Source organism: Carcharhinus amblyrhynchos, chromosome 10 (assembly GCF_965287045.1).
Source record: "Carcharhinus amblyrhynchos chromosome 10, sCarAmb.v2.hapA, whole genome shotgun sequence".
In the NCBI taxonomy this organism is placed as follows: domain Eukaryota; kingdom Metazoa; phylum Chordata; class Chondrichthyes; order Carcharhiniformes; family Carcharhinidae; genus Carcharhinus; species Carcharhinus amblyrhynchos.
In genome coordinates, this window is record NC_137333.1 from 2,694,809 (window position 1) to 2,720,745 (window position 25,937).

At 45.1% G+C, this 25,937-nt stretch overlaps 1 protein-coding gene across 3 annotated transcripts in view; it reads left to right on the forward strand.

Annotated features, from left to right (window-relative positions):
* LOC145349516 (dedicator of cytokinesis protein 9-like) overlaps positions 1-25,937 on the forward strand; it is a 305,922-nt gene that overhangs the window by 115,215 nt on the left and 164,770 nt on the right. For all 3 annotated transcript variants that reach the window (XM_080198064.1, XM_080198065.1, XM_080198063.1), the window contains exon 3: positions 14,248-14,337. In XM_080198064.1, the coding sequence (XP_080054190.1) occupies positions 14,248-14,337 (90 nt within the window). The remainder of the gene's footprint in view (positions 1-14,247; positions 14,338-25,937) is intronic.

Here is a 25,937-nt window from a genome sequence, read left to right on the forward strand (position 1 = left end):
GAGGTAATGCATTTTGGAAGGTCTAATATTGATAGGAAATGTGCAGTAAATGACAGAACCCTTGATAGGCAGAGGGATCTGGGTGTACAGGTACACAGGTCACTGAAAGTGGCAATGCAGGTGGAGAAGGTAGTCAAGAAGGCACACGGCAAGCTTGCCTTCATCGGCCGGGGTATTGAGTTTAAAAATTGGCAAATCATATTGCAGCTTTATAGAACCTTAGTGAGGCCACACCTGGAATATAGTGTTCAATTCTGGTCGACACACTGCCAGAAGGATGTGGAGGCTTTGGAGAGGGTACAGAAAAGATTTACCAGGATGTTGCCTGGTATGGAAAGTATTGGCTATGAGAAGAGGTTGGGGAAACTTGATTTGTTCTCACCGGAGTGACGGAGGTTGAGGGGCGACCTGGTAGGAGTCTATAAGATTGTGAGAGGCATGGACAGAGTGGATAGTCAGCAGCTTTTTCCCAGGATGGAAGAGTCAATTACTTGGGGGCACAGGTTTAAAGGAGATGTACGAGACAGATTTTTTACACAGAGGGTGCTGGGTGCCTGGAACTCGCTGCCAGGAGAGGTAGTGGAAGCAGATACAGTAGTGACTTTTAAGTACATGAATAAGATGGGAATAGAGGGATATGGTCCCTGGAAGGGGAGGGGGTTTTAGTTAAGTCGGGCAGCATGATCAGTGCAGGCCTGGAGGGGCTGAAGGGCCTGTTCCTGTGCTGTGATTTTCTTTGTTCTTTGTTTGCTTTTTGTTCAATAAGACGTCCCAACTCCTGTATTCAATGTTCTGACCGATGAAACCAAGCATGCTGAATGCCTTTTTCACCATCCTGTCCACCTGTGACTTCACTTTCAAGGAGCTATCAACATGTATCCCTAGATCTCTTTGTTCTGTAACTCTCCCTAGCACCCTACCATTAACTGAGTAAGTCCTGCCCTGATTCAGGCGACCAAAATGCGTCACCGTGCATGTATCTAAATTAAACTCCATCTGCCATTCGTCAGCCCACTGGCCCAATTGCTCAAGATCCTGTTGCAATCCAAGATAACCTTCTTCACCGTCCACTATGCCACCAATCTTGGTGTCATCCACAAACTTACTAACCATGTCTCCTATATTCTCATCCAAATCATTAATATAAATGACAAATAACAGTGGACCTAGCACCGATCCCTGAGAACACAGCTGGTCACCAGTTCGAAAAGCAACCCTCAATAACCACCCTCTGGCTTCTGTCATCAAGCTAATTTTGTATCTATTTAGCGACCTTACCCTGGATCCTGTGAGATTTAACTTTATTCAATAATCTTGTCAACGGTGTGGCTAAAGTTGTAAATATAAGTTGTAAACTTGTAAATGTAAGTGTTACTTTCCATCACTGCGACGCCTGTAGAAGACAGAGTAACTTTGCAGACTTGGCAAAGGAATCCAGTTTCAATTTAATTTTAATAAATTTACTCAAGTTAGTGGATGCAATAACTCACGTTTTTGTGACGTGTTTTATAAGCTCGGAATGTCATGATCCAAGCTAACAGGCAGGGCCAAGTAATTATGAAGGCAAATTGCATTTTGGCCTTGATTGCAAAGGAGTTGGAGTTTAAAAATAGGGAGGTTTTGTTGCAATTGTACGGGGTGTTGGTGAGACCTCACCTGGAATACTGCGTACAGTTTTGGACCCTGACCCAAAAAGGGATATAGTAACACTGGAGGCAGCCCAAAGGAGATTCACCAGGATAATTCCTGGAATGAGTGGGTTGTCCTGTCAAGAGAAACTAAATCGTCTGGGCCTCGGAGTTTAGAAGAGAGAGGGGTGACCTTACTCAAATATATAGGGCCAGGTGGAATTGTCGTCAGTACAGGTTCAATGGACTGAGTGGCTGTCTGTGCTATGATCCTAAAAGATCTTGAGGGGGTTTGACAGGGGAGACGGTGAGATGTTTTCACTGGTGGGAGAGTCTCGAAAAAAAGCACCAAGCTACATGGTGAAGAGTGGGTCATTTAAAACTGAGCTGTGTAGAAATTTCTTCTCGCAGAGGGTGATGAATCTCTGGAATTCTCTGTCCCAAGGGGTAGGGGAGGCTGGATAGTTGGAAGGATTTAAAGTGGAGGTGGATAAATGTTTGATCGATCGAGGAATAGAGAGAATAGGGGAAATGGCCCAGAAAAGGAGCTGAGACTGACATAGCTCAGCCATGGCTGTTTGAATGGCGGGACAGGCTTGAAGGGCTGAATGAAGATAAGACATAAGAACATAAGAACTAGGAGCAGGAGTAGGCCATCTCGCCCTTCGAGCCTGCCCCGCCATTCAATAAGATCATGGCTGATCTGAAGTGGATCAGTTCCACTTCCCGCTTTCTCCCCATAACCCTTAATTCCCTTGTCTATCAGAAACCTATCTATCCGTGACTTAAATATATTTAGCGAGGTAGCCTCCACCACTTCAACAGGCAGAAAATTCCAGAGACTCACCACCCTTTGAGTGAAGAAGTTCCTCCTCAACTCTGATCTAAACTGCCTTTTTATCTTGAGGCTGTGCCCTCTAGTCCTGCTATCCTTTTAAGTGGGAAGAATCTCTCTACCTCTACCCTATCCATCCCCTTCATGATCTTATATGTCTCTTTAAGATCCCCCCTCATCCTTCTAAACTCGAACGAGTACAGACCCAGTCTATTCAATCTCTCCTCATAGGCCAAACCCCTCATCTCCGGTATCAGCCGAGTGAACTAGGCTACTCCTGCTTCTATTTCTTGTGTTCTGGTGTGTGATCCAGGCTTTGAACATTGAGGGAAGTTATTAGAAAATGAACAGGCTGCTCCAGGACAGACATGGACAAAACTTTGAACCGAGCAGCATCTCAGGCTAAGCAGCCATGAAGTTGCTGATCGTTGTGAGTGAATTTACATCCAATTCTGTAAAAGTTAACTTTAGTCCTGCTCGTCCAATTCGGGAATCTCTCAAGTAATATTCCTCACTCTGTTGATATTCATTGTTGAATATGAACAGTTCTTTTTATCTTTACTTTCCACGACTTTTGTTGTCATCACTGAAATTTCTTAGTTCGTTTTTTGCATTCTGCAGATTGGTGGGTGATGAGGAATGTTGGCTGGAATTCTTTGGCGGTTCACGCTGGTGGGATTCTCCGGTCCTGTCGGCAGCGCGCTCCTGCCCGCGGATTTCCCACCGGCATGGGGTGATGTTAGTGGGAATCCCCATTCACGGCAGGACCAGAGGATCCCACCAAACAACGCTCCACCTTCCCGCTGACGGGAAATAATGCGGCTGGGAGGCCGGAGAAACTCATCCAACTCCCGGAGAGAATCGTAGAATCCCTGCAGCGCGAAAGGAGGCCATTCAGCCCATCGAGTCCACACCGACAACAATCCCACCCAGTAACCCCGCATATTTGCCCCGCTGAGCTCTCTAACCTACGCATCCCTGGACGCTAAGGGGCAATTTATCATGGCCAATGCATCTAACCCACATCTTTGGACTGTGGGAGGAAACTGGAGCAGCCGGAGGAAACCCACGCAGACACGGGGAGAATGTGCAAACTCCGCACAGCCAGGAATCAAACCCAGGTCCCTGGAGCTGTGAGGCAGCAGTGCTAACCACCGTGCCACTGTGTAGGTATTACATATTTTGGTAAAAACGCACTGAAACGCAGTGTAGTACCTCGCTGCCATCTCTTATTGGATGTGTTCCTGAAGATTTCATCACATGACTTTCTGCCCCGCAATCCCACTCATCATTGGTTAACTGACATGTCCATCCATATGGCACTCAGCTTCCCCAAACCAATCAGGAAAGTCACTACTTCCACTTTTTGCATGTTGTCAAAACTTTTCATCTTGCACTCATCAGGACAAACACAAGAATGCCAAACTTCCAATAGCCACGACAGTGTATAACTCCAGGAGTGACAATTGTTTGGCAAGTCAATTGTGATTGGCTGAGATGTTACCGTGGTGAAGTGAGGGGTAATTATGGGCTTCCCAAGCTCCTGGGTAATTGAAAAAGGCGACGTTTTCTAACTGAGTCTTCACATTTTACACAATGTTCTGACAGTGATTATTCTAAAACTCAAAATAAATGTCTCTTCTCTGGACTTACTCAGGTTTTCTTTCTTATTTACATTTTGGACAACTCACTATAACCTGGAGGTCTCTCCTGAAGCCATGTCATTCTGTTAAGAAAGAAACGTGCCACTGTTATTACCAAAGAAAGAACTTGCAATTATATAGCGCCTTTCAGAGAAACATAAAAACTAGAAGCAGCAGTAGGCCATTCGACCCGTCGAGCCTGCTCCACCATTCATTTTGATCATGGCTGATCATCAAATTCAATATCCTGATTTTCCCCCCCATCCCCCCATAATCCTAATCCCTTTAGCCCCAAGAGCTATATCTAATTTCTTCTTGAAATCACCGCGTTTTGGCCTCAACTGTTTTCTGTGGTAGTGAATTCCACACGTTCACCACCCTCTGGGTGAAGAAATTTCTCCTCACCTCAGTTCTAAAAGGCTTATCCCCTTATTGTCAAATGATTACCCCTACTTCTGGATTCCCCCACCATCGGGAACATCCTTTCTGAATCTACCCTGTCCAATCCTGTTAGAATTTTATAAGTTTCTATGAGATCCCCTCTCACTTTTCTAAACTCCAGTGAATGTAATCCTAACCGACTTAGTCTGTCCTCGTATAACAGACCTGCCATCCCAGGGAGTAGTCCGGTAAACCTTCACTGCACTCCCTTGGTAGCAAGGACATCCTTCCTCAGATGAAGACATCAAAACGGCACTCAGTACTCTAGATGTGGCTTCACCAACGCCCAGTACAACTGCAATAAACCATCCCTATTCCTGTACTCAAATCCTCGCTCTGAAGGCCAACATACCATTTGCCTCATGACCTCAGAATGTGCCAAAGTGACCTTAGAACCAGTGAAACTCTTTTGAAGTGGTTATTGTTGTAGGGGAAACTCAGCAGCTGATTTGTGCACAGCAAGCTCCCACAGATGTGACAGATGACCTGTTGTCGGTTTTAGTGGTGTGGATAAAGGATACAACACCAACCCCTGCTCTTCTCTAACATAGCACCAGGGGATCTACAATTCTTTCGATTTGATTTGACTTAGTTTTGTCACATGTATTAACATACAGTGAAAAGTATCGTTTCTTGCGCTCTGTACAGACAAAGCATACCATTCATGGAGAAGGAAAGGAGAATGCACAGAATGTAGTGTTACAGTCATAGCAAGGGTGTAGAGAAAGATCAACTTAGTGTGAGATAGGTCCATTCAAAAGTCTGACAGCAACAGGAAAGAAACTGTTCTTGAGTCGGTTGGTACATGAACTCAGACTTTTGCACCTTTTTTTTTCTGACAGAAGAAGATGGAAAAGAGAATGTCCGGGGTCCGTGGGGTCCTTAATTACGCTGGCTGTTTTGCCGAGGCAGCGGGAAGTGTAGACGGAGTCAATGGATGGGAGGCTGGTTTGCACGATGGATTGGGCTACATTCATGATCTTTTGTAGTTCCTTTCGATTTTGGGCAGAGCAGGAGCCCATACCAAGCTGTGATACAACCAGAAAGAATACTTTCTACGGTGCATCTGTAAAAGTTGCTGAGAGTCTTGGCTGACACACCAGATTTCTTTCCAAGAAAGTAGAGGCGTTGATGGGCTTTCTTAACTATAGTGTCTGTAGTTCTATTCCTTTTCTGATTAGGAGTTGGACCCATAAGCGTAACTTCAGAATTTTCTGAAGTTTTTACTGATTGAGCAGGAAGCACAGGAAGAGATGAGATCATTCTCTGGCTGCTGTGTATTTTTGCGATTGCTTTGCAGACACACACTTCAAGGAGCTGTGGAATGGTGCAGCAAGGCCCCATAAAGTGAATCCTATGTAAATGAACAATCCCAAGAACTGCAATGCCTGTAATAAAGACCCCAATAACTTCCCTGGTAAAATGTACAAGTGCAGCTGTGAAACACTCTCACAAACTGACAACTGCAGAAAGCCTTCACTTCACCAAATACCTTCCACCACTTAAAACAAGGGACAGCTCGTCACGATGCTGCTCACTTTATCTTTTGTTTATTAATTTGTGGGACGTGGTCATCGCTGGCTGGGCAGCATTTATTGCCCATCCCTAGTTGCCCTTGGAGGGCAGCTGAGAGTCAACCACATTGCTGTGGCTCTGGAGTCAGAAGTAGGCCAGACCTGGTAAGGACGGCAGATTTCCTTCCGTAAAGAGCATTAGTGACCCAGATGGGTTTTTCTGATAACCGACAATGGTTTCATGGTCATCTGTAGATTCTTAATTCCAGATTTTATTTTATTGAATTCAGATTCCTCCGTCTGCCGTGGTGGGATTCGAACCCAGGTCCCCAGAACATTCATTGAGTTTCTGGATTAATAATCTAGCGATAATACCCCTAGGCCATCGCCTCCCCATTATCCGGAATGTTCACCGAGGCAGGATTACTGGCACATCCCCTTGCAATTGGCTTCCCCTCTCCCCCGAAGACAACCCCCACCCCCCCAGATTCCCATGAGTACATTGGGTACCAGTCAGCATGAGACTTTTGTTGACCGCCTACAAGGGCTCTTCCAAATCACTCACCATCCTGACTTGGAAATATTATCAAGCGTTGCTTCACTGTCGCTGGGTCAAAATCCTGAAGCTCCATCCCTAACAGCACTGTGGGTGTACCTACATCACGTGGACAGCAGAACTTTCTCAAGGGCAATTGGGGACGGGTAATAAATCCTTGCCCTTTCCACATGCCATGAAGGAATGCAGAGTGGCAATGAATTTGCTGTGTATTTGAAAGGTGGTGTACCACTCTATACTTCCTCCACCACTATGGATGAAGTGTAAAGATCTCGCTATTCTACAGGTAAGTTTTTCAGTAAATAGAACATTACAGCGCAGTACAGGCCCTTCGGCCCTCAATGTTGTGCTGACCAGTGGAACCAATCTAATGACCCTCTAACCTAAACTATTCCAATGTTATCCATATGCCTATCCACTGACCATTTGAACGCCCTTAAAGTTGGCGAGTCCACAAGTGCTACAGGCAGGGCATTCCACGCCCTTACTACCCTCTGAGTAAATAAATACATCCATCATTTTGAAAATAAGGGCACAGTTTCAAATAAGACAGCCCCCGAGATGTCCATCATCTTCATCTGTCGGAGTTCCCAGCTGATCTCAATTTGAGTGACAGTAACTGCTGTGGTTTAGCTGGTTAGCATTTCAGTAATCCGCTGTGGTTTCATTAGTTAGAATTTCAGTAACCTGCTGGGTTTAGCTAGTTAACATTTCTGTAACTGTTACGAGGATTCAGAAATCCTTCAACGTAATCTGGACAGGTTGGGTGAGTGGGCAAATCAATGGCAGATGCCGTATAATTTGGATAAATGTGAGGTTATTCACTTTGGAAGCAAAAACAAAAAGGCAGATTACTACCTGAATGGCTGTAAACTGGGAGAGGAGAGTGTACAGAGGGACCTGGGTGTCCTTGTGCACCAGTCACTGAAGGTAAGCATGCAGGTGCAGCAGGAGGTAAAGAAGGCATTTGGTATATTGGCCTTCATTGTGAGAGGTTTCGAGTACAGGAGCAGGGATGTGTTGTTACAATTATACAGGGGCCTTGGTGAGGCCACACCTAGAGTATTGTGTACAGTTTGGGCCTCCTTCTCTGAGGAAGGATGTTCTTGCTCTGGAGGGAGTGAAGGTTTACCAGGCTGATTCCGGGGATGGTGGGACTGATGTATGAGGAGAGAGTGACGAGGTTAGGATGGTTTTCACTGGAGTTCCGCTGAGTGAGAGGGGGATCTCATAGAGACTTATAAAATTCTAACAGAACTAAACGGTAGACGCAAGGAGGATATTCCCGATGGTGGGGGAGTCCAGAACCAGGGGTCACAGTCTGAGGATTGGGAGTAGACCATTTAGGATGGAGATGGAGAGACATTTCTTCACCCAAAGAGTGGTGAGCCTGTGGAATTCATTACCACAGGAAGTAGTTGATGCCAAAACAGTGAATGTATTCAAGAGGCGGCTGGATATAGCAATTGGGGTGAATGGGATCAAAGGTTATGGGGAGATGGCAAGATCAGTTGGATGATCAGCCATGATCGTGATGAATGGCGGAGCAGGTTCAAAGGGCCGAATGGCCTCCTGCTCCCATCTGTTGCGATGTAACCTGCTGCGGTTTAACTAATTAACATTTGTCACTTGCTGCAGTTTAGCTTGTTAACATTTCAGTAACCTGCTGTCGTTCAGCTAGTTAACATTTCAATAACCCACTGGGTTTAGCCAGTTAGCATTTCAGTAACCCACTGGGTTTAGCCAGTTAGCATTTCAGTAACCCACTGGGTTTAGCCAGTTAGCATTTCAGTAACCCACTGGGTTTAGCTACTTAGCATTTCAGTAACCCACTGGGTTTAGCTAGTTAGCATTTCAGTAACCCACTGGGTTTAGCCAGTTAGCATTTCAGTAACCCACTGGGTTTAGCTACTTAGCATTTCAGTAACCCACTGGGTTTAGCTAGTTAACATTTCAGTAACCCACTGGGTTTAGCTAGTTAGCATTTCAGTAACCCACTGGGTTTAGCTAGTTAGCATTTCAATAACCCACTGGGTTTAGCTACTTAGCATTTCAGTAACCCACTGGGTTTAGCTAGTTAGCATTTCAGTAACCCACTGGGTTTAGCTACTTAGCATTTCAGTAACCCACTGGGTTTAGCCAGTTAGCATTTCAGTAACCCACTGGGTTTAGCCAGTTAGCATTTCAGTAACCCACTGGGTTTAGCCAGTTAGCATTTCAGTAACCCACTGGGTTTAGCTACTTAGCATTTCAGTAACCCACTGGGTTTAGCTACTTAGCATTTCAGTAACCCACTGGGTTTAGCTAGTTAACATTTCAGTAACCCACTGGGTTTAGCTAGTTAGCATTTCAGTAACCCACTGGGTTTAGCTAGTTAGCATTTCAATAACCCACTGGGTTTAGCTACTTAGCATTTCAGTAACCCACTGGGTTTAGCTAGTTAGCATTTCAGTAACCCACTGGGTTTAGCTAGTTAGCATTTCAATAACCCACTGGGTTTAGCTACTTAGCATTTCAGTAACCCACTGGGTTTAGCTAGTTAGCATTTCAGTAACCCACTGGGTTTAGCTACTTAGCATTTCAGTAACCCACTGGGTTTAGCTAGTTAGCATTTCAATAACCCACTGGGTTTAGCTAGTTAGCATTTCAATAACCCACTGGGTTTAGCTAGTTAGCATTTCAGTAACCCACTGGGTTTAGCTAGTTAGCATCTCAGTAACCCACTGGGTTTAGCTAGTTAGCATCTCAGTAACCCACTGGGTTTAGCTAGTTAGCATCTCAGTAACCGGTTTGGCTGCGGCCTGGTCTGTTTGGACACTTTACCCAGGATTCCCTGCTTCTCTCAATTCCCTTGTTTCCATGGTGACCATCTGTAGTGAGCTTATCTTCACACAGCATCGAGAGTTGGTATCACACTATCTCACTGCGATCTGTACAATCTGGAAACTGTTCTGGGACGTGCTACTTCAATCATTGAAACAAAAATATGAGGAATGAGCAAAACATTATTGGTCTGTTCAGACAGATGATTCTTCAGCTGGTTATTTACAAGCCTGGCTGAGCTGAATTCTTCATGTAGATTCATTAACCGGAATGTTCCCGACCCCTGGTTTGAATGCTTTTTGATGAAATTTCCCCTGGTCCGATTTTAGTTGAAAGTATTGAAGTTTTATTTGAACTTGTTTTCATTTTGATGTTAAAGGAAGCAATTCTTGCCTTTTCCCAGTCTTTGGAATTCCCTCCCAAAACCTCTCGGCCTCTCTCCTACATCGCTTCCCCCTCAAGGACACTCCTGAAATCCTACCTCTTTGACCAAGCTTTTGGTGACCTGGCCTCTTGTGAAGGGCCGGTAAGATCGCACCCCCACCACATTTCCCCTGCGGTGAAGAATTTGGTGACAGGTCACATCTCCGTTCACTGCAGTGGGATATGGGAAAATCCCGCTGGCATGAACGGTTGGAAAATCCTGGCCCATATTCCCTACTGTGGCTCAGTCTCACCCTTTGTTCTATAATACTCTCATGAAGCGCTGTGGGACATCTCATTACGTCAGTAAAGCTATATAAATCGAAGCTGATGTTGAAATTGGAGTTATTTTGAGTCGGTTTTTGATTTGACTGTACCTGTATGAAGTGCCTGCCAGGAGAACAGTTAATAACAATTATCAAAGGATAATGATGCACCTTGAACCTTGACCCGAATAGCTTGATTATTTTCCCATTGAAGTGTAATATGTGTCTTTCCCTGGTCTGACCAAGACCGCAAGAAACTACAAAGGGTTGTGAATGTACCCCAGTCCACCACGCAAACCAGCCTCCCATCCAATGACTCTGTCTACACTTCCCACGACATGAACCCATCTGTAACCCCAATGACTTGCCTGGATTTGCAAAACTTCACTTACTGCCCTGTCTGGAGACAATACACATCTCTTTAACCTGTACTTAATCCTCCTTCCACTCACATTGTTGGCTTCTTTAAGACTTGAACAGCAGGTTAGCTGTAAAGACTCGCATTCTAATCAGTAATCTGTAAACTGTCTGTGCCGTTATACACTGTGTCAGAGGCCAGAACTCTCCATTCACCTGATGAAGGGGCAAACCCTGAAAGCTTGTGAGTTTACTACCAAATAAATTGGTTGGACTTAAACCTGGTGTCGTCAGACTTCTTACTGTGTTTACCCCAGTCCAAAGCCGGCATCTCCACATCATGACTACACTTCCCACTGCCTTGGAATAGCATAATTAAGGACCTCGCGCACCCCGGACATTCTCTCTTCCACTTTTTCCATTGTGGAAAAACACAGAAGCCTGAGAACATGGACCAACCGATTCAAGAGGTGACACAGTGGTTAGCAGTGCTGCCTCACAGCACCGGGGAGCCAGGTTCGATTCCCAGCTTGGGTAACTGCCTGTGCGGAGTCTGTGTGTTCTCCCCATGTCTCTCTGGGTTTCCTCTGGGAGCTCCGGTTTCCTCCCACAGTCCAAAGATGTGCAGGTTAGGTTGATTGGCCATCCTGAATTGCCCCTTAGTGTCACAGGATTAGTTCGGGTAATTGGATTGCGTTATGGGGATAGGGCCTGGGTGGGATTGTGGTCGGTGCAGACTCGATGGGCTGAATGACCTTCTTCTGCACTGTAGGGATTCTGCGATTCGAAGAACAGCTTCTCCCTTGCTGCCATCAGATTTTTAAATGGGCCTATTATATATTAAACTGACCTTTCTCTACACCCTATCTGTAACAGCAACACTACATTCTGCACCCTCTCAGCAGATCCCTAGCTAATCTTTGTAGTTTCTTGCGGTCTCAGCAGATCTGGCACCCTCTCAGCAGATCTGGCAACATCTGTAGGGAGAGAAAAGAGCTGACGTTTCGAGGCTAAATGACCTTGGATCATCTGGGCTCAAAACATCAGCTCTTTTTTTCTCCTTAGAGATTCTGCCAGATCTGATGAGATTTTCCAACATTTTCTCTTTTGGTTTCGGATTCCAGCATCCGCAGTAATTTGCTTTAATTCTGCCCCCTCCTCCTTTCCTCCCCCCTCTATACTCTATGAATGGTATGCTTTGCCTGTATAGCAGGTGAGAAACAATACTTCTCTCTGTATCTCGATACACGTAACAATAATAAATCAAATGAAGTGAAAACCTGGCGCCTCCACCTGGGAGTATCTCTCGAAAGACCATGTTGTTTGATGTGTAAAGTATTGATGGTGTTTTAGAGGTAGCAGGTGGGGCTTTTTATGAAGCAGTAACCCAAGTGCAGTTGGGCCTTCTGTAGAAACTAGGAACCTGTTTGCATCCATCAGGATTGAAAAGACTAGTGTATATGTGTACTGTACAGTGCTCCAAGTATCATATCTCAGAGAGCGGGGCCACAGCAGCTGGTGTCTGCGGGGGGAGAATAATCAGAGACACTGTCTTTTTGAGTTAACTCAGCGTGAATGATTTACGTTTTTGTCAACGGGATGTTTGAACTTGTGAAAAGCTACTTGACTCATCTTTTAAAAAAAACACATTAACATTCCAGTGAGCAATTGCCACAGAACCGCCCAGGGAAATGATTTAAATGTGTTCCAGGCTCAGTGGTCTGGTACCAGCCGCGTGCGACCACTGTAACGCACAGCCCGCTAAGATTTGCTCCAACGTTGATGCAAAGGCAGACATGCCCTTGGTCCTGCTCATATCAAGTCAACTATGGACCGTCCTCAATCATCTAGCAAAACCCAAAACAAAAGGTCTGCTGTTGGATGTGATTCCATGATTGGGCAGCAGCTACAGAACAACCCTGATCGCACTGAAAACTACACTAACAATTAACTTAAAATAATCTGCCAACCTAATAGTGCAGCACACTTACACATATTATAGTGACATACATTCATACACAGGGACCACTTAACAGAAGAACATAAGAAATAGGAGCAGGAGTAGGCCATCTGGCCCTTCGAACCTGCCCCGCCATTCAATAAGATCGTGGCTGATCTGTCGTGGCTCAGTTCCACATTCCCGCCCTCTCCCCATAACCCTTAATTCCCTTGTCTAACAGAAATCTATCTACCCGTGACTTAAATATATTCAGCGAGGCAGCCTCCACCACTTCAATGGGCAGAGAATTCCGTAGATTCACCACCCTCTGAGTGAAGAAGTTCCTCCTCAACTCCATTCTAAACTGCGCACCAGCACCCCCCCTTATTTTGAGGCTGTGCCCTCTAGTTCTGGTTTCCTTTCTAAGCAGGAAGAATCTCTCTACCTCTACCCTACCTAGCCCCTTCATTGTCTTGTAAGTCTTATAAGATCCCCTCCTCAGCCTTCTAAACTCCAACAAGTACAGGCCCAGTCTATTTAATCTCTCCTCATAAACTAACCCCCCCCATCTCCGGTATCAGCCTGGTGAACTTTCTCTGTATGCAAACTTCTATTGCAAACAAAAGGAATTTGTCCAAGCCTCACACTTTTCTGAACTACTGAGAGTGTTTCCCCTTGTGGGAGGGTCCAGGACCTGAGGGCAGAATCTCAGAGTAAGGTGGTCACCCATTTAAGATGGAGATGAGGAGAAAGTTCTTCTCTGAGGGCCGTGAATCTGTGGAATTCTTTACCGCAGAGGTAAACATCCTCTCAGCATCCACCCTGTCAAGCTCTCTGAGAATCCAAAATGTGTCAATAAGGGCCGTTTCTCAGTTGCCTAGACTCCAATGAGTACAGACCCAATCTACTCAACCTCTCCTCAAAAGGAAATCCCTCCATATCTGGGATCAGCTGAATGAACCTTCTCTGGGCTGCCTCCAAAACTGTTCATGGTTTTCCAGGTGTGGGTCTAGTTAGTGCCTTGCATAGTTTTAGCAAGACTTCCCCATTGTTCTCCTCCATTCCCTTTGAAATAAAGGCCAACATTCCACTTGAATTCCCTGTCATTAAGTATGTTCAAGGCTGAGATAGACAGGTATTTAATCAGTGTGGGAATCGAGGGTTCTGGGATAAGGTGGGAAAATGGAGTTGAGGGTGATCTCATCATTGAATGGTGGAGCAGGCTTGATGGGCCGAATGGCCTCCTTCTGCTCCAACGTCTTGTGGGTTAAAGACAAATTCTGCATGATTGATGGAAAATTCTACAAGAGGTTTATGCTTTGTGATGAACCGATTTTCTTTTTGAAGGGTAAAGGAGCTTGGTGTTTTTTCATGGGTTGGTCATTATTTGTGTGTAACTTCTTCAGCCTCTTCCAAACATGCTGATCAGAATAAGGAAATGTACGTTTTTAGCAGTTCCCCAAAAAAAAACAAAAATAGTTTTACCGCCAACAGTTGTTCAGTTGTGAACACCACACAATAAGCCGAAACTGACTCTGCTTTTTCCTGTCCATAGGGGGCCTGATAATCCCAGCAATATTTTAAGTAGTCACGTAGAAGGAACAACATGACGATCGGAATTTTACAGCAGTTCACGCCGGCGGGATTCTCCAGTCCCGCCGCAGTGAGCGGAGATTGGGCTGAGCGCCGAATTCTCCGCCCTCTCATGCGGCAGAGGCAGGGGTGTGAATGGCCGGAGAATTCCAGCTGCCGTGTTTTGACTTTGTGTCTGCGCTGTGATTTCAAAGTGGTTTTTTTTTTGTGTTTCTCTCTGCTTTATTAGATTGGGACACTGAAACGCCAGGGAAGGACGCTGCTCCCCACCGTGCCTGAAAACGCCAGGAAGGAAGCTCACAGTTTGCTGGTCACAGAAGTAAGTCCCTCCGGGCACAGCTTTCAATGCTTTCTGTTTGTGTAAATGACTTAACCTCGGACCTGCTGGAAACACTTTGCTTTTGTTGTATTCAGCCTTGGGGCATAGTGAGGCTTTGTCAGACTAATACCGGGACTGGGAGGGTTCATTTGTAGAGACCGGTTGCGTAGACCAGCCTTCCGCCACCTTCTAGTTTGGGAGATTACGCCTGGAATTTTACTATCCCACCCGCCGTGGGAATCAGAGCGAGCGAGGGGCGGACAACGGGAAAGTCCTTTTGACCTCGGTTGGGATTTTACAGTTTCGGGACAAGTGAGGCTGTAAAATCCCACCCTAAGGAGTGATCTAGTTGAGGGGTTTAGGGATGATCAGTGGGGTTGATGGATAGAAACCATTCCCTCTGCTCTGGGCGAGGAGGAACCAGAGTGAATCTGGAGCAAGGGGACAGAATCTTAAAATTTAAGCCAGGTTATTCAAGGGGTGACATCAGGAAGCACTTCCTCACACAAAGGGAGTGGAAATCTGGAACTCCAAAAAAGCTCTTGAAGCGTTGGGGGTGGAGCGTTGAATAGAAACTCCAAATTGATCGATTTTTGTTGGGTAAAGGGAACCAAGGCAGGTTTGATTTTATTTGAATTGATTTGATTTATTCAGAGCGATTCCTCCTCCGCTCTGACATAACTGGGTGACCCCTTTACCCTGAGATTATGCCCCCTCCTTCTCGACTCTCCCAGAAGGGGAGACAGCTTCTCAGCATCTACCCTGTCAAGCCCCCTGAGAATCCTATCTGTCTCAATAAGGTCACTTCTTATTTTTCTAAACTCCAATGATTTGATTTGATTTATTATTGTCACGTGTATTGGGATACAGTGAAAAGTATTGTTTCTAGCTCGTTATACAGCTGAAACATATCATTCGTAGAGAAGGAAAGGAGAGAGTGCGGAATGTAGTGTTACAGTCATAGCTAGGGTGTAGAGAAAGATCAACTTAATGCGAGGTAGGTCCATTCAAAAGTCTGATGGCAGCAGGGAAGAAGCTGTTCTTGAGTCAGTTGGACTTTTGTATCAGTTTCCTGATGGGAGAAGATGGAAGAGAGAATGTCCAGGGTGCGTGGGGTCCTTGATTATGCTGGCTGCTTTTCTGAGGCATTGGGAAATTTAGACAGAGTCAATGGGTGGGAGACTGGTTTGGGCGATGGACTGGCCTTTGTAGTTTCTTGTGGTCTTGGGCAGAGCAGGACCGATATCAAGCTGCGATACAACCTGAAAGGATGCTTTCGATGTTGCAATTCTTTACAACAGTCTTGTGAGCTGGGGAGGTGAGGTTAGTCCAACTTATAAAAAAACTTCGTTAAAAACCCTCCCAAGCCATAGAATCCCTACAGGGTAAAAGGAGGCCATTCAGCCCATCGACCACAATCTCACGCAGGCCCTATCCCCATAGCTCCACGTATTTATCCTGCTCATCCCCCTGACACACTAATAGGCAATTTAGCGTGGCCAATCAACCTAACCTGCACGTCTTTGGACTTTGGGAGGAAACTGGAGCACCCGGAGGAAACCCACGCAGATACAGGGAGAACATGCAAACTCCACACAGACAGTTACCCGAGCCGGGAATTGAACCCGGATCCCTGGTGCTGTGAGGCAGCAGTGTTCCCATGCCGCTCTAATGATCCACCGAGTGATGTACCTCAGGGCAGGAAATATGCAGCAAGTTGTGGAGATGAAAGTGCCCTTGTTAACAGGCCTGGAATCTCTCCTAATAACGTACCACTGAAATGATTACGTTTTGACTTTGAGCTTTCTTGTTTATTTCTTAACATTCTCAACTTTAAATCAAAAGACCTACACCTGAGAAAGTTCTTTGTGATGATTAGTTAAACCCCTTCATTATTTGGGTTAAAGATTACCTGTCTATTTTTCATCTCAAGTGTTGAAATTCTTCAAATTATCAGGTGTAAGGGGAGTGTTTGACGAGGGTAATTTTAAGGCTGTGAGCGAACGCTGGTGCTTTGAAGTTTGGTTCGCTGATTCCTGTCTGATTCATTGTTTTGACTTGTTTCCTCATCTAATTTCTTCCCAAGTACTCCAGTAAAAAGGCACCAATAACTTTGAAGTTTCCCTCCTGTTTCCAAGCTGCTTAAAACCTAAGAGACTACAACCGTCATTCCATTGTCATACAGTGCGAAAGCTCCATTTACCCCCCACTCCGTACTTGTGCGATGTTTTTACCCTTTTAAAGAACGTAGGAACGTAAGAACTAGGAGCAGGTGTGGGACATCTGGCCCCTTGAGCCTGCCCGGTCATTCAATAAGATCGTGGCTGATCTTGTTGTGGACTCAGTCCACTTACCCGCCCGCTCACCATAACCCTTAATTCCTTTACTGTCCAAAAATCTATCTATGCTTGCCTTAAAAATATTCGATGAGGGAGCCTCAATTGCTTCACTGGGCAGGGAATTCCACAGATTCACAACCCTTTGTGAGAAGAAATGCCACCTCAACTCAGTCCTAAATCTGCTCCCCCTTATTTTGAGGCCATGCCCCGTTAGTTCTAGTTTTACCCGCCAGTGGAAACAACTTCCCTGCTTCTATCTTATCGATTCCCTTCATAATCTTATATGTTTCTATAAGATCTCCCTTCATTCTTTTAAATTCCAATGAGTATAGCTTTAGTCTACTCAGTCTCTCCTCATAAGCCAACTCTCTCAACTCCAGGATCAACCTAGTGAATCTCCTCTGCACCCCCTCCAGTGTCAGTATATCCTTTCTCAAGTAAGGAGACCAAAACTGTACCCAGTACTCCAGGTGTGGCTTCACCAGGACCTTGAGGAGAAAAGGAGATACGAAACGGGGTTTGCCCGCTTCCAAAACATTAAGCAAACTCCTTCATCATCATAACCCAGAACGTTAAAATAAGCTTGCCGGTTTTATCATGTGTCTCTTCAGCATTGATTGGAAATGCACTCGAAGTTGATGCTTCAAGTCTTCATATCCACGTCCAGCTTGAACTCGCTTCTCTGAGGGGAGTGAATCTGTGGAATTCTTTACCCCTGGCTCGTTAAGTATATTCTCTCACTTTCTCTGCCTTTTAGCTTTGACAAAGGGTCTTCTGGACTCGAAACGTCAGCTCTTTTCTCTCCTCACAGATGCTGCCAGACCTGCTGAGATTTTCCAGCATTTTTCTCTTTGGGTCTCAGATTCCAGCACCCACAATAATTTGCTTTTATCCAGGAAATCGAGGGTTACGGGGATAAGGCGGGAAAGTGGATTTGGGGATTGTCACGTCAGATCAGTCTCAAGGACTCCACACACCCCAGACATTCTCTCTTGCACCTTTTTCCATGGGGAAGAGGGTACAAAAGTCTGAGGTCACACACCAACCGACTTAAAATCAACTTCTTCCCTGCTGCTGTCAGACTTTTGAATGGACCTGCCTCGCATCAAGTTGATCTTTCCCTACACCCTAGCTATGACTGTAACACTACATTCTGCATTTCTTTCTCTATGAACGGTATGCTTTGTCTGTATAGCGTACAAGAAACAATACTTTACCCTGTTTCCCAATACATGTGGCAATTATAAATCAAATCAAAATCAAGTTATAAACAAAAGTCTGAGATCACGTACTGACCAACTCAAGAGCAGTTTCTTCCCTGCTGCTGTCAGACTTTTCAATGGACCTACCTTATATTAATCTGATCATTCTCTACACCCCAGCTGTGACTATAATAACACTATGTTCTGCACCCTTTCCTTTCCTTCTCCACAATGTACTCTATGAACGGCATGCTTTGTACAGCATGCAAGAAACAACACTTTTCACTATATCACAATACGTGACAATAATAATTCAAATCATTTCAAATGGCCTCATTTAAGGGGTGGGGCAGATTTGATGGGCCGAGTGGCCTACTTCTGCTCCTGTGTCTTACGGTCTTTGAACCCAAACTGCTCTTTTCAAAACAGCATAATATCAGCCGTGGAAATGTTGGGGTGGGGGTTTGTGTTTGTGATGAGGAATGTTGAGTTTGCTGTTGGAAAAGATGAATCTCGGGGTGGAGTTTGCTGTTGAACTTGTCTGACTGGATAAGGGTGTTGTAAAATAATTCTTGTGTGACGTTTGAGCCCAGAACTTTTGCGTTGTTTATGAAATTGCTAATTGGTTGCACGTATATCGTCATGTGGCATCGCCCCAACCATCTGATAGGATTGTCACTGTGCTCCACCAGTTCCTGTTTAACATGGCTGATTATAATCACTGACCATTGGTGACCAGGCCTTCAGCTGCCTGGGTCCTAACCTCCTCAAACCTCTCTGTCTGTCTGTCCCCTCCTTTAAGATGCTCCTTAAAGCATATCTGTTCAGTCAACCAATGGTCTCCTCTCCAAATATCTCCTGATGTAGTTTTAAATTTATTTTGAAAATCATCCTGCGGAAGGTCTCAACACGTCTCCTTACGTTAATGGTGCTATATAAATTCAGGTTGTTGTTGGACAGCCAGCACGCTCTCACGGAAATGTACTCACCCTCTCCGTCGAAAAAGCTCGATCGTAGAATCGGAGATATAATTTAATTTCTCTATTCAGTTTTCTCCTTGCGTAGATCATAGAATCCCTACAGTGCAGAAGAAGCCATTCGGCCCATTGAGTCTGCACTGAATCTCTGCAAGAGCACCTTACCCAGGCCCACACCTGCCCTCTAACTTTGTACATTTACTGTGTCTAATCTATCCAGCCTATAGAAAGGATATTATTAAACTAGAAAGAGTGCAGAAAAGACTTATTAGGATGCTGCTGGGACTTGATGGTTTGAGTTATAATGAGAGACAAATAGACTGGGACTTTTTTCTCTGGAGTGTAGGAGGCGGAGGGGTGATCTTATAGAGGTCTATAAAATAATGAGGGGCACAGATCAGCTAGATAGTCAATATATTTTCCCAGAGACAGTGGAGTCTAAAACTAGAGGGTTTAAGGTGAGAGGGGAGAGATACAAAAGTGTCCAGAGGGGCAATTTTTTCACACAGAGGATGGTGAGTGTCTGGAACAAGCTGCCAGAGGTAGGAGTAGAGGCTGGTACAATTTTGTCTTTTAAGAAGTGTTTAGACAGTTACATGGATAAGATGGGTATAGAGGGATATGGGCGAAATGCGGGCAATTGGGATTTGCTTGGCAGTTTCAAAAAAGGGATGGCATGGGCAAGTTGGGCTGAAGGGTCTGTTTCCATGCTGTAAACCTCTGTGACTCTATCTTGGGGCACTAATGGGCAATCTAGCATGGCCAATCCACCAACAAATCTTTGGATTGTGTGAGGAAACTGGCACAGACATGGGGCTCACACACAGATTCCACACAGTCACCAAAGGCTGGAATTGAACCCGGGTCCCTGGCGCTGTGAGGCAGCAGTGCTAACCACTATACCCACCCAATATGGTCTTGGCCAAGACTTCTATTCCTTGCTGGGGATATTGCAGAGGTATTAATTCTGCCCTGTATATGCCTCATTAAGTCTCTGTTCACCCATGAGGTTTGGTAATTAGTGCTGCGAGGCTTTCTGTCTGTGATAACAACTTGCATTTATCTGGTGCCTGGAGGATGTCCCAAGACAATTCACAGGGATGCTCAGGCTTGCAATTTGGCACTAGTGATATTAGGACAAGTGACCAAATCTGTGTACAAAGAGGTTTTAAATAGAAACCTTGGAGAAAAACTATCGGGACATGAAAAAAATATATATTTTGGTTCATTTTCTTAAAAATGGGGAGAAAAGGCTGTTTGGCAGGCAGTCAAGGATCATCCAATTGGTAGTTTGCTTTCCAATTGATTTAACATCTGGAGCGTGAGCAAGTCGTGATGATTCCTGCAGGAGTCAGTGGCAGCCCTACCTGAATACTGCACCTAATAGTGTTCTCTGCTACATAATTTATTAGTCACATCCCAGTATAAAAGCAATTGTGATCACCTAATGTTGTTTGGGAGTGGAAGCCGCTTCCTTTTCCCCCTCCCTCATTACTCCAGTATGCTGAGGCAGTTTAGACTAACTGGGTGGGAAACCAGCCTCCCACCTCATCCTGAAACCGGAAAATCCTGCCCGAGGATTCCGTCCTCGCTCGGTCTGATCCCCATGGTGGGCGGGACGGTAAAAATTTGCCCCATTGTGTTTCCAATTTTTCTGTGGCTAAGATCGATTAACGCAGCTCAGATTGAACCTGGGGCTTGTTTCTGCTGCATCGTTCAGCACCAGAGCTGGGGTAATTGTACCAAAAGAGAAAACGCTGGAAAATCTCAGCAGGCCTGGCAGCATCTGTGAGGAGAGAAAAGAGCTGACGTTTGGAGTCCAGATGACCCTTTGTCAAAGCTGGGGTTATCATACACTCTCTCCAAACGACGTGTTGAGTTTGCAAGACTGAAAAAATAGCAGTGTTAGTGTTCTTGTAAATGCAGAGAAGTGGACTGAAAATTGGACTTTTGTTTTAACTATTCTAGACTTTCCTGAAACAAAGGTTATTTTCTATATACTGGTGGTTATGTTGACTTTTGAAATTAGTTTGATTTGATTTATTATTGTCATGTATTAATGTATAGTGAAAAGTATTGTTTCTTGCGTGCTGTGCAGACAAAACATACTGTCCATAGAGAAGGAAATGAAAGAGTGCAGAATGTAGTGTTACAGTCATAGCTAGGGTGTAGAGAAAGAGTAACTTAATGTGAGGTAGGTCCATTCAAAGGTCTGACAGCAGCAGGGAAGAAGCTGTTCTTGAGTTGGTTGGTGTGTGACCTCAGACTTTTGTATCTTTTTCCCGACGGAAGAAAGTGGAAGAGAGAATGTCCATGGTGCGTGGGGTCTTTAATTGTGCTGGTTACTTTGCTGAGGCAGCTGGAAGTGTAGACAGAGTCAATGGATGGGAGGCTGGTTTGCGTGATGGACTGGGCTACAGTCATTACCTTTTGTAGTTCCTTGTCATCCTGGACAGAGCAGGAGCCCATACCAAGCTGTGATACAACCAGAAAGAATGCTTTCTATGATGCATCTGTAAAAGTTGGTGAGAGTCATAGCTGACATGCCGAATTTTCTTAGTCTTCTGAGAAAGTAGAGGCTCTGGTGGGCTTTCGTAACTATAGTGTCAGCATAGGGTGACTGGGACAGGTTGGTGATCTGGACACCTAAAAATTGAAGCTATCGACTTTTCTGCTTCATCCCTGTTGATGTAGAAAGGGGCATGTTCTCCTTTACGCTTCCTGAACTCGATGATGATCTCCTTTGTTTTGTTGACATTGAGGGAGAGATTATTGTTGCCGCACCAGTTCACCAGATTCTCTATCTCATTCCTGTACTCTGTACTAAAATGTGGAAAAATCAGCACAATCTAATTGAGAGGAACTGATGGAAATGAGGAGTTTTGCTTAATGGAATCCCCACAGTGCAGAGGAGGCTGTTTGGCCCATCAAGTCTACACCAACCACAACCCCACCCAGGCTCCACCCCCTTAACCCCACATATTTACCCTGCTCTTACCCCGACACTATAGGGCAATTTAGCATGGCCAATCCATCTAACCCGCACATCTTTGGACTGTAGGTGGAAACTGGAACACTCGGAGGAAATGCATACAGACGCAGGGAGAATGTGCAAACTCCACACGGACAGTGACCCCCAGCCAGAAATGAACCCGGGTCTCTGGCACTGTGAAGCAGCATGCAAACTATTGTGCCACCGTGCTTCCCTTGTCAGAATAATGTTCCAATTTTCAGCAATTTATAATAAATAACACTAAAGGCCAGCAAAAAACAGCCCAATGAATTAGAGTGTCTTTCAAACCCTTCACAAAGGGGTTGTAGAAGTTTGGCTTTCTCACCTACAACCACCACTGATGCTGGATCAATAAATTGTCAATTTTACATCTAATGTTGATAGATATTTTGTCATCCAAATGTAGTAAAGGATTCAGGTCAAAGGGACTGTCCAGAGTTAGGTCACAAATCAGCCGTTTTCTCATTAAAGGTGGGAAAGGTTGAAAGGGCTGAATGGCCACCTCCTCGTCCCAGTTTTATCCATCTGGAGATGATAGTCAGCATCAAACAGTTCTCGGAAACAGTCGGTTTAGGTGCAGCAGAGTGTCACGGATTTGATGCTGGGTCAGTTAGTTCAGTCGGCTGGTATGTGGTGCAGAGCAACACCGACAGTGTGGGTTCAATTCCCATTTCGGTTCAGGTTATTCATGAAAGCCACATCTTTTCAACCTTGCCCTTTGCCTGACGTGTGGCGATCCTCGGGTTAAATCACCACCCAGTCACTGCTTATGGTTACTTGGGGCTGTGGTGAATTTGACCAGATAGCGCTGGTTCGAAACTAAATATCGCCCTGTTTCAAAACTGGTGAAAAACTTCAGTCAGAAGTTTAGCGCACACTTCTGATAGAACAAAAGCAGTAAAATAATCAGTGTGTGTGTGTGTCAGATTGATAGGGGTGGCTGAGACTGCTGCTTTGATGGAGCTTTTGGTTTTTGCGAGGCTCTGAAATCTGATCTGCTTTTTTAAGCAGGTTTGTGGTATTTGCCAACAGGTGTGGAACGTGTTCAGTAATCCTGGATGGGTCAGAGGGCAACAGGACTGCGACATTCAGGCGCTAATGAGGAGTTTAAGAGAAACCTCTTTACCCGGAGAGTGGGGAGAATTGTACCTCACTCACACAGGGAGTGGTCGAGGTGAATAGTACGGATACATTTTAAAAGGAATCTGGAAAAACGCACGAAGGAGACAGGAATGGAAGGTTGTGTTGATTTGTGTCAGTTAGTGACTAGCGCTCCAATTGGGAAGATGCAAGTCCCAATCCCAGGATTTCAGCACAGATTTTTACAGATGCACCATCGAAAGCATTCTTTCTGGTTGTATCACAGCTTGGTATGGGCTCCTGCTCTGTCCAAGACCGCAAGGAACTACAAAGGGACATGAATGAAGCCCAGTCCATCACACAAACCAGACTCCCATCCATCGACTCTGTCTACACTTCCCACTGCCTCGGAAAAGCAGCCAGCATAATTAAAGACCCCACGCATCCCGGACATTCTCCCTTCCACCTTCTTCCTTCAGGAAAAAGATACAAAAGTCTGAGGTCATGTACCAACCGACTCAAGAACAGCTTCTTCACTGCTGCTATCAGAGTTTTGAATAGTCCGACATTGTATTACTTTGATCTTTCTCGACACCCTAGCCAAGACTGTAACACTACATTCTGCACTCCTTCCTTTCGGCATGCTTTGTCTGTCTAGCATGCAAGAAAAATACTTTTCATTGTACGCTAATACATGTGACAATAATCAATCAAATCAATTTAATTCAGAAAGATCCAGGCTAATGTTTCCAGTGCAGTACTGACGGAGTGCTGCACAGTTGGAGGTGCTATCATTCAGATGAGACATTAAACTGAGAATCCATCTGATGAACAAAAATGAATTGGGTAGAACTATTTTGAAAGAGCAGGGGAGTTATCCCCAGTATCGTGAACAATATTATCATCACAAAAAAACAGGTTATCTGGTCAATGTCAGTTTGCTGTTTGGAGTTTCCCGTGTGTCTGTTGGCTGCTGTGTTTCCTATATTACTACAGCGGCTGCTCTTCAAATGTATTTCATTGGCTGTAAGATGCTTTGGGGATGCTGGGTGGTCATGGGTGGCGCTATATCAATGCAAGTGATGTGGCAAGCGATACATGCAGAGTGAAGTGGGAGGAAGCTGGTGTGGCGGATAAACACTGGCACAGAGACGTTGGACCGAATGTAACGTAATGTAAACTGAATTTATTGTTAACCTGCAACAGCACAAACATGCAGTGATGTCTTTCTAAACTGTAAATTTATTTATTAGTGTCACAAGTAGGTTTACGTTAACGTTACATGAGGATGGCACGGTGGTACAGTGGTTAGCACTGCTGCCTCACAGCGCCAGGGACTTGGGTTCGATTCTGTGTGAAGTTTGCACATTCTCCCTGTGTCTGCGTGGGTTTCCTCCGGGTGCTCCGGTTTCCTCCCACGGTCCAAAGATGTGCAGGATAAGTAAATTGACAATGCTAAATTGCCCCTTAGTATCAGGGGGACGAGCAGGGTAAATGTGTAGGTTTACGTGAATAGGGCCTGGGTGGGTTCAGACCTGATGCACCGAATGGCCTCCTTCAGTATTGGAGGGATTCTAACGCTGCAATGAAGCCACTGTGAAAATCCCCCAGTCGCCACACTCTGGCGCCTGTTTGGGTACACTGAGGGAGAATTTCGCATGGCCAATGCACCCTAACCAGCACGTCTTTGTACTTAAGGCAGGCTGCAGCATGAAGAATAGTTTCTCCTTCTTCTCCTTTGTGGATTGCTTGCTATTTCTCTAGAAGAAGATCATTGTTGACTTTCCCAGCGCAGTGTCTTATCTGAAACAGTTGGCCGTCTGTTTTTGGTTTTGATATTTGCTCGGTTTCTAACAATTAGGGAAGTAATATCTTATCTGAAGCGATGGTGTCATCGTTACATTTCACCAGCTGGGCTTACAGTCAATCTTTGCTTTGTCAACAGAACTAAATCTCTTCAAGCAGGTCTGCCTTTCTAAACCTTTTGCCCTTGTGTGGCTACACAGACAGTGCTCGTGACAGAGAGAGAGAGAGAAGCTGAAACTATTCTCCTTAGATCAAAGAAGGTTAAAAGGAAATTAAAAAGAAACTTAGGAAAGGGTTTGATAAGAGTAAATAAGGAGAAACTGTTTGGACTGGTTGGAGGGTTGGTAACCGGGGGATACGGAATTAAAAGAATTAGATAAGAATTGAGAAATGGTAAGTTGTTGCGATTAGGACTGCGCTGTGCATTAAGGCTGGATTATCAGATTCTAGGGCAGCACAGTGGTTAGCACTGCTGCCTCATAGCGCCAGGGACCCGGGTTCAATTCCAGCCTCAGGCCACTGTCTATGTGGAATTTGCACATTCTCCCCGTGTCTGCGTGGGTTTCATGCTGGTGCTCCGGTTTCCTCCCACTGTCCAAAGATGTGCAGATTTGCTGGACCGCCATGGTAGATTGTCCCCTAGTGTTCGAAGATGTGTAGGTTGGGAGGATTAGCAGGGTAAATATGTAGAGTTATGGGGATAGGTTGGGGATTGGGCCTAGGTAGGTTGCTCTGTTGGATAGTTGGTATAGACTGAGTGGGCTAAATGGCCTCTTTCTGCACTGTAGATATTCTATGGTATTCTACACAATGGTGTCCAGAAACAATGTGCAAAAGGGAATTGAATCAATAGTTGAAAAGGAGAAATTGGCAGGGAGAATGGGAGAGTGATGAATTGGATAACTCTTTCACAAATCCAGCACTGATTAGAATGTGAGTCTTTACAGAAATCTAATCAGTATTCTGTAAACTGTGTGTGACTTTATATGCCCTTCTCTGATCAGAACTTTCCATCCACCTGATGAAGGAGCAGTGTTCCAGAAGCTTGTGGGTTTACTATCAAATCAACTTGTCAGACTTTAACCTGGTTACTTTGAGATTTCTTACCTAACTCTAGGAACACAGAAGAGTTAATGCTGATTTCTCTGCGCACTTGACTTCTTGAGATTCTGGATTTGTGTAG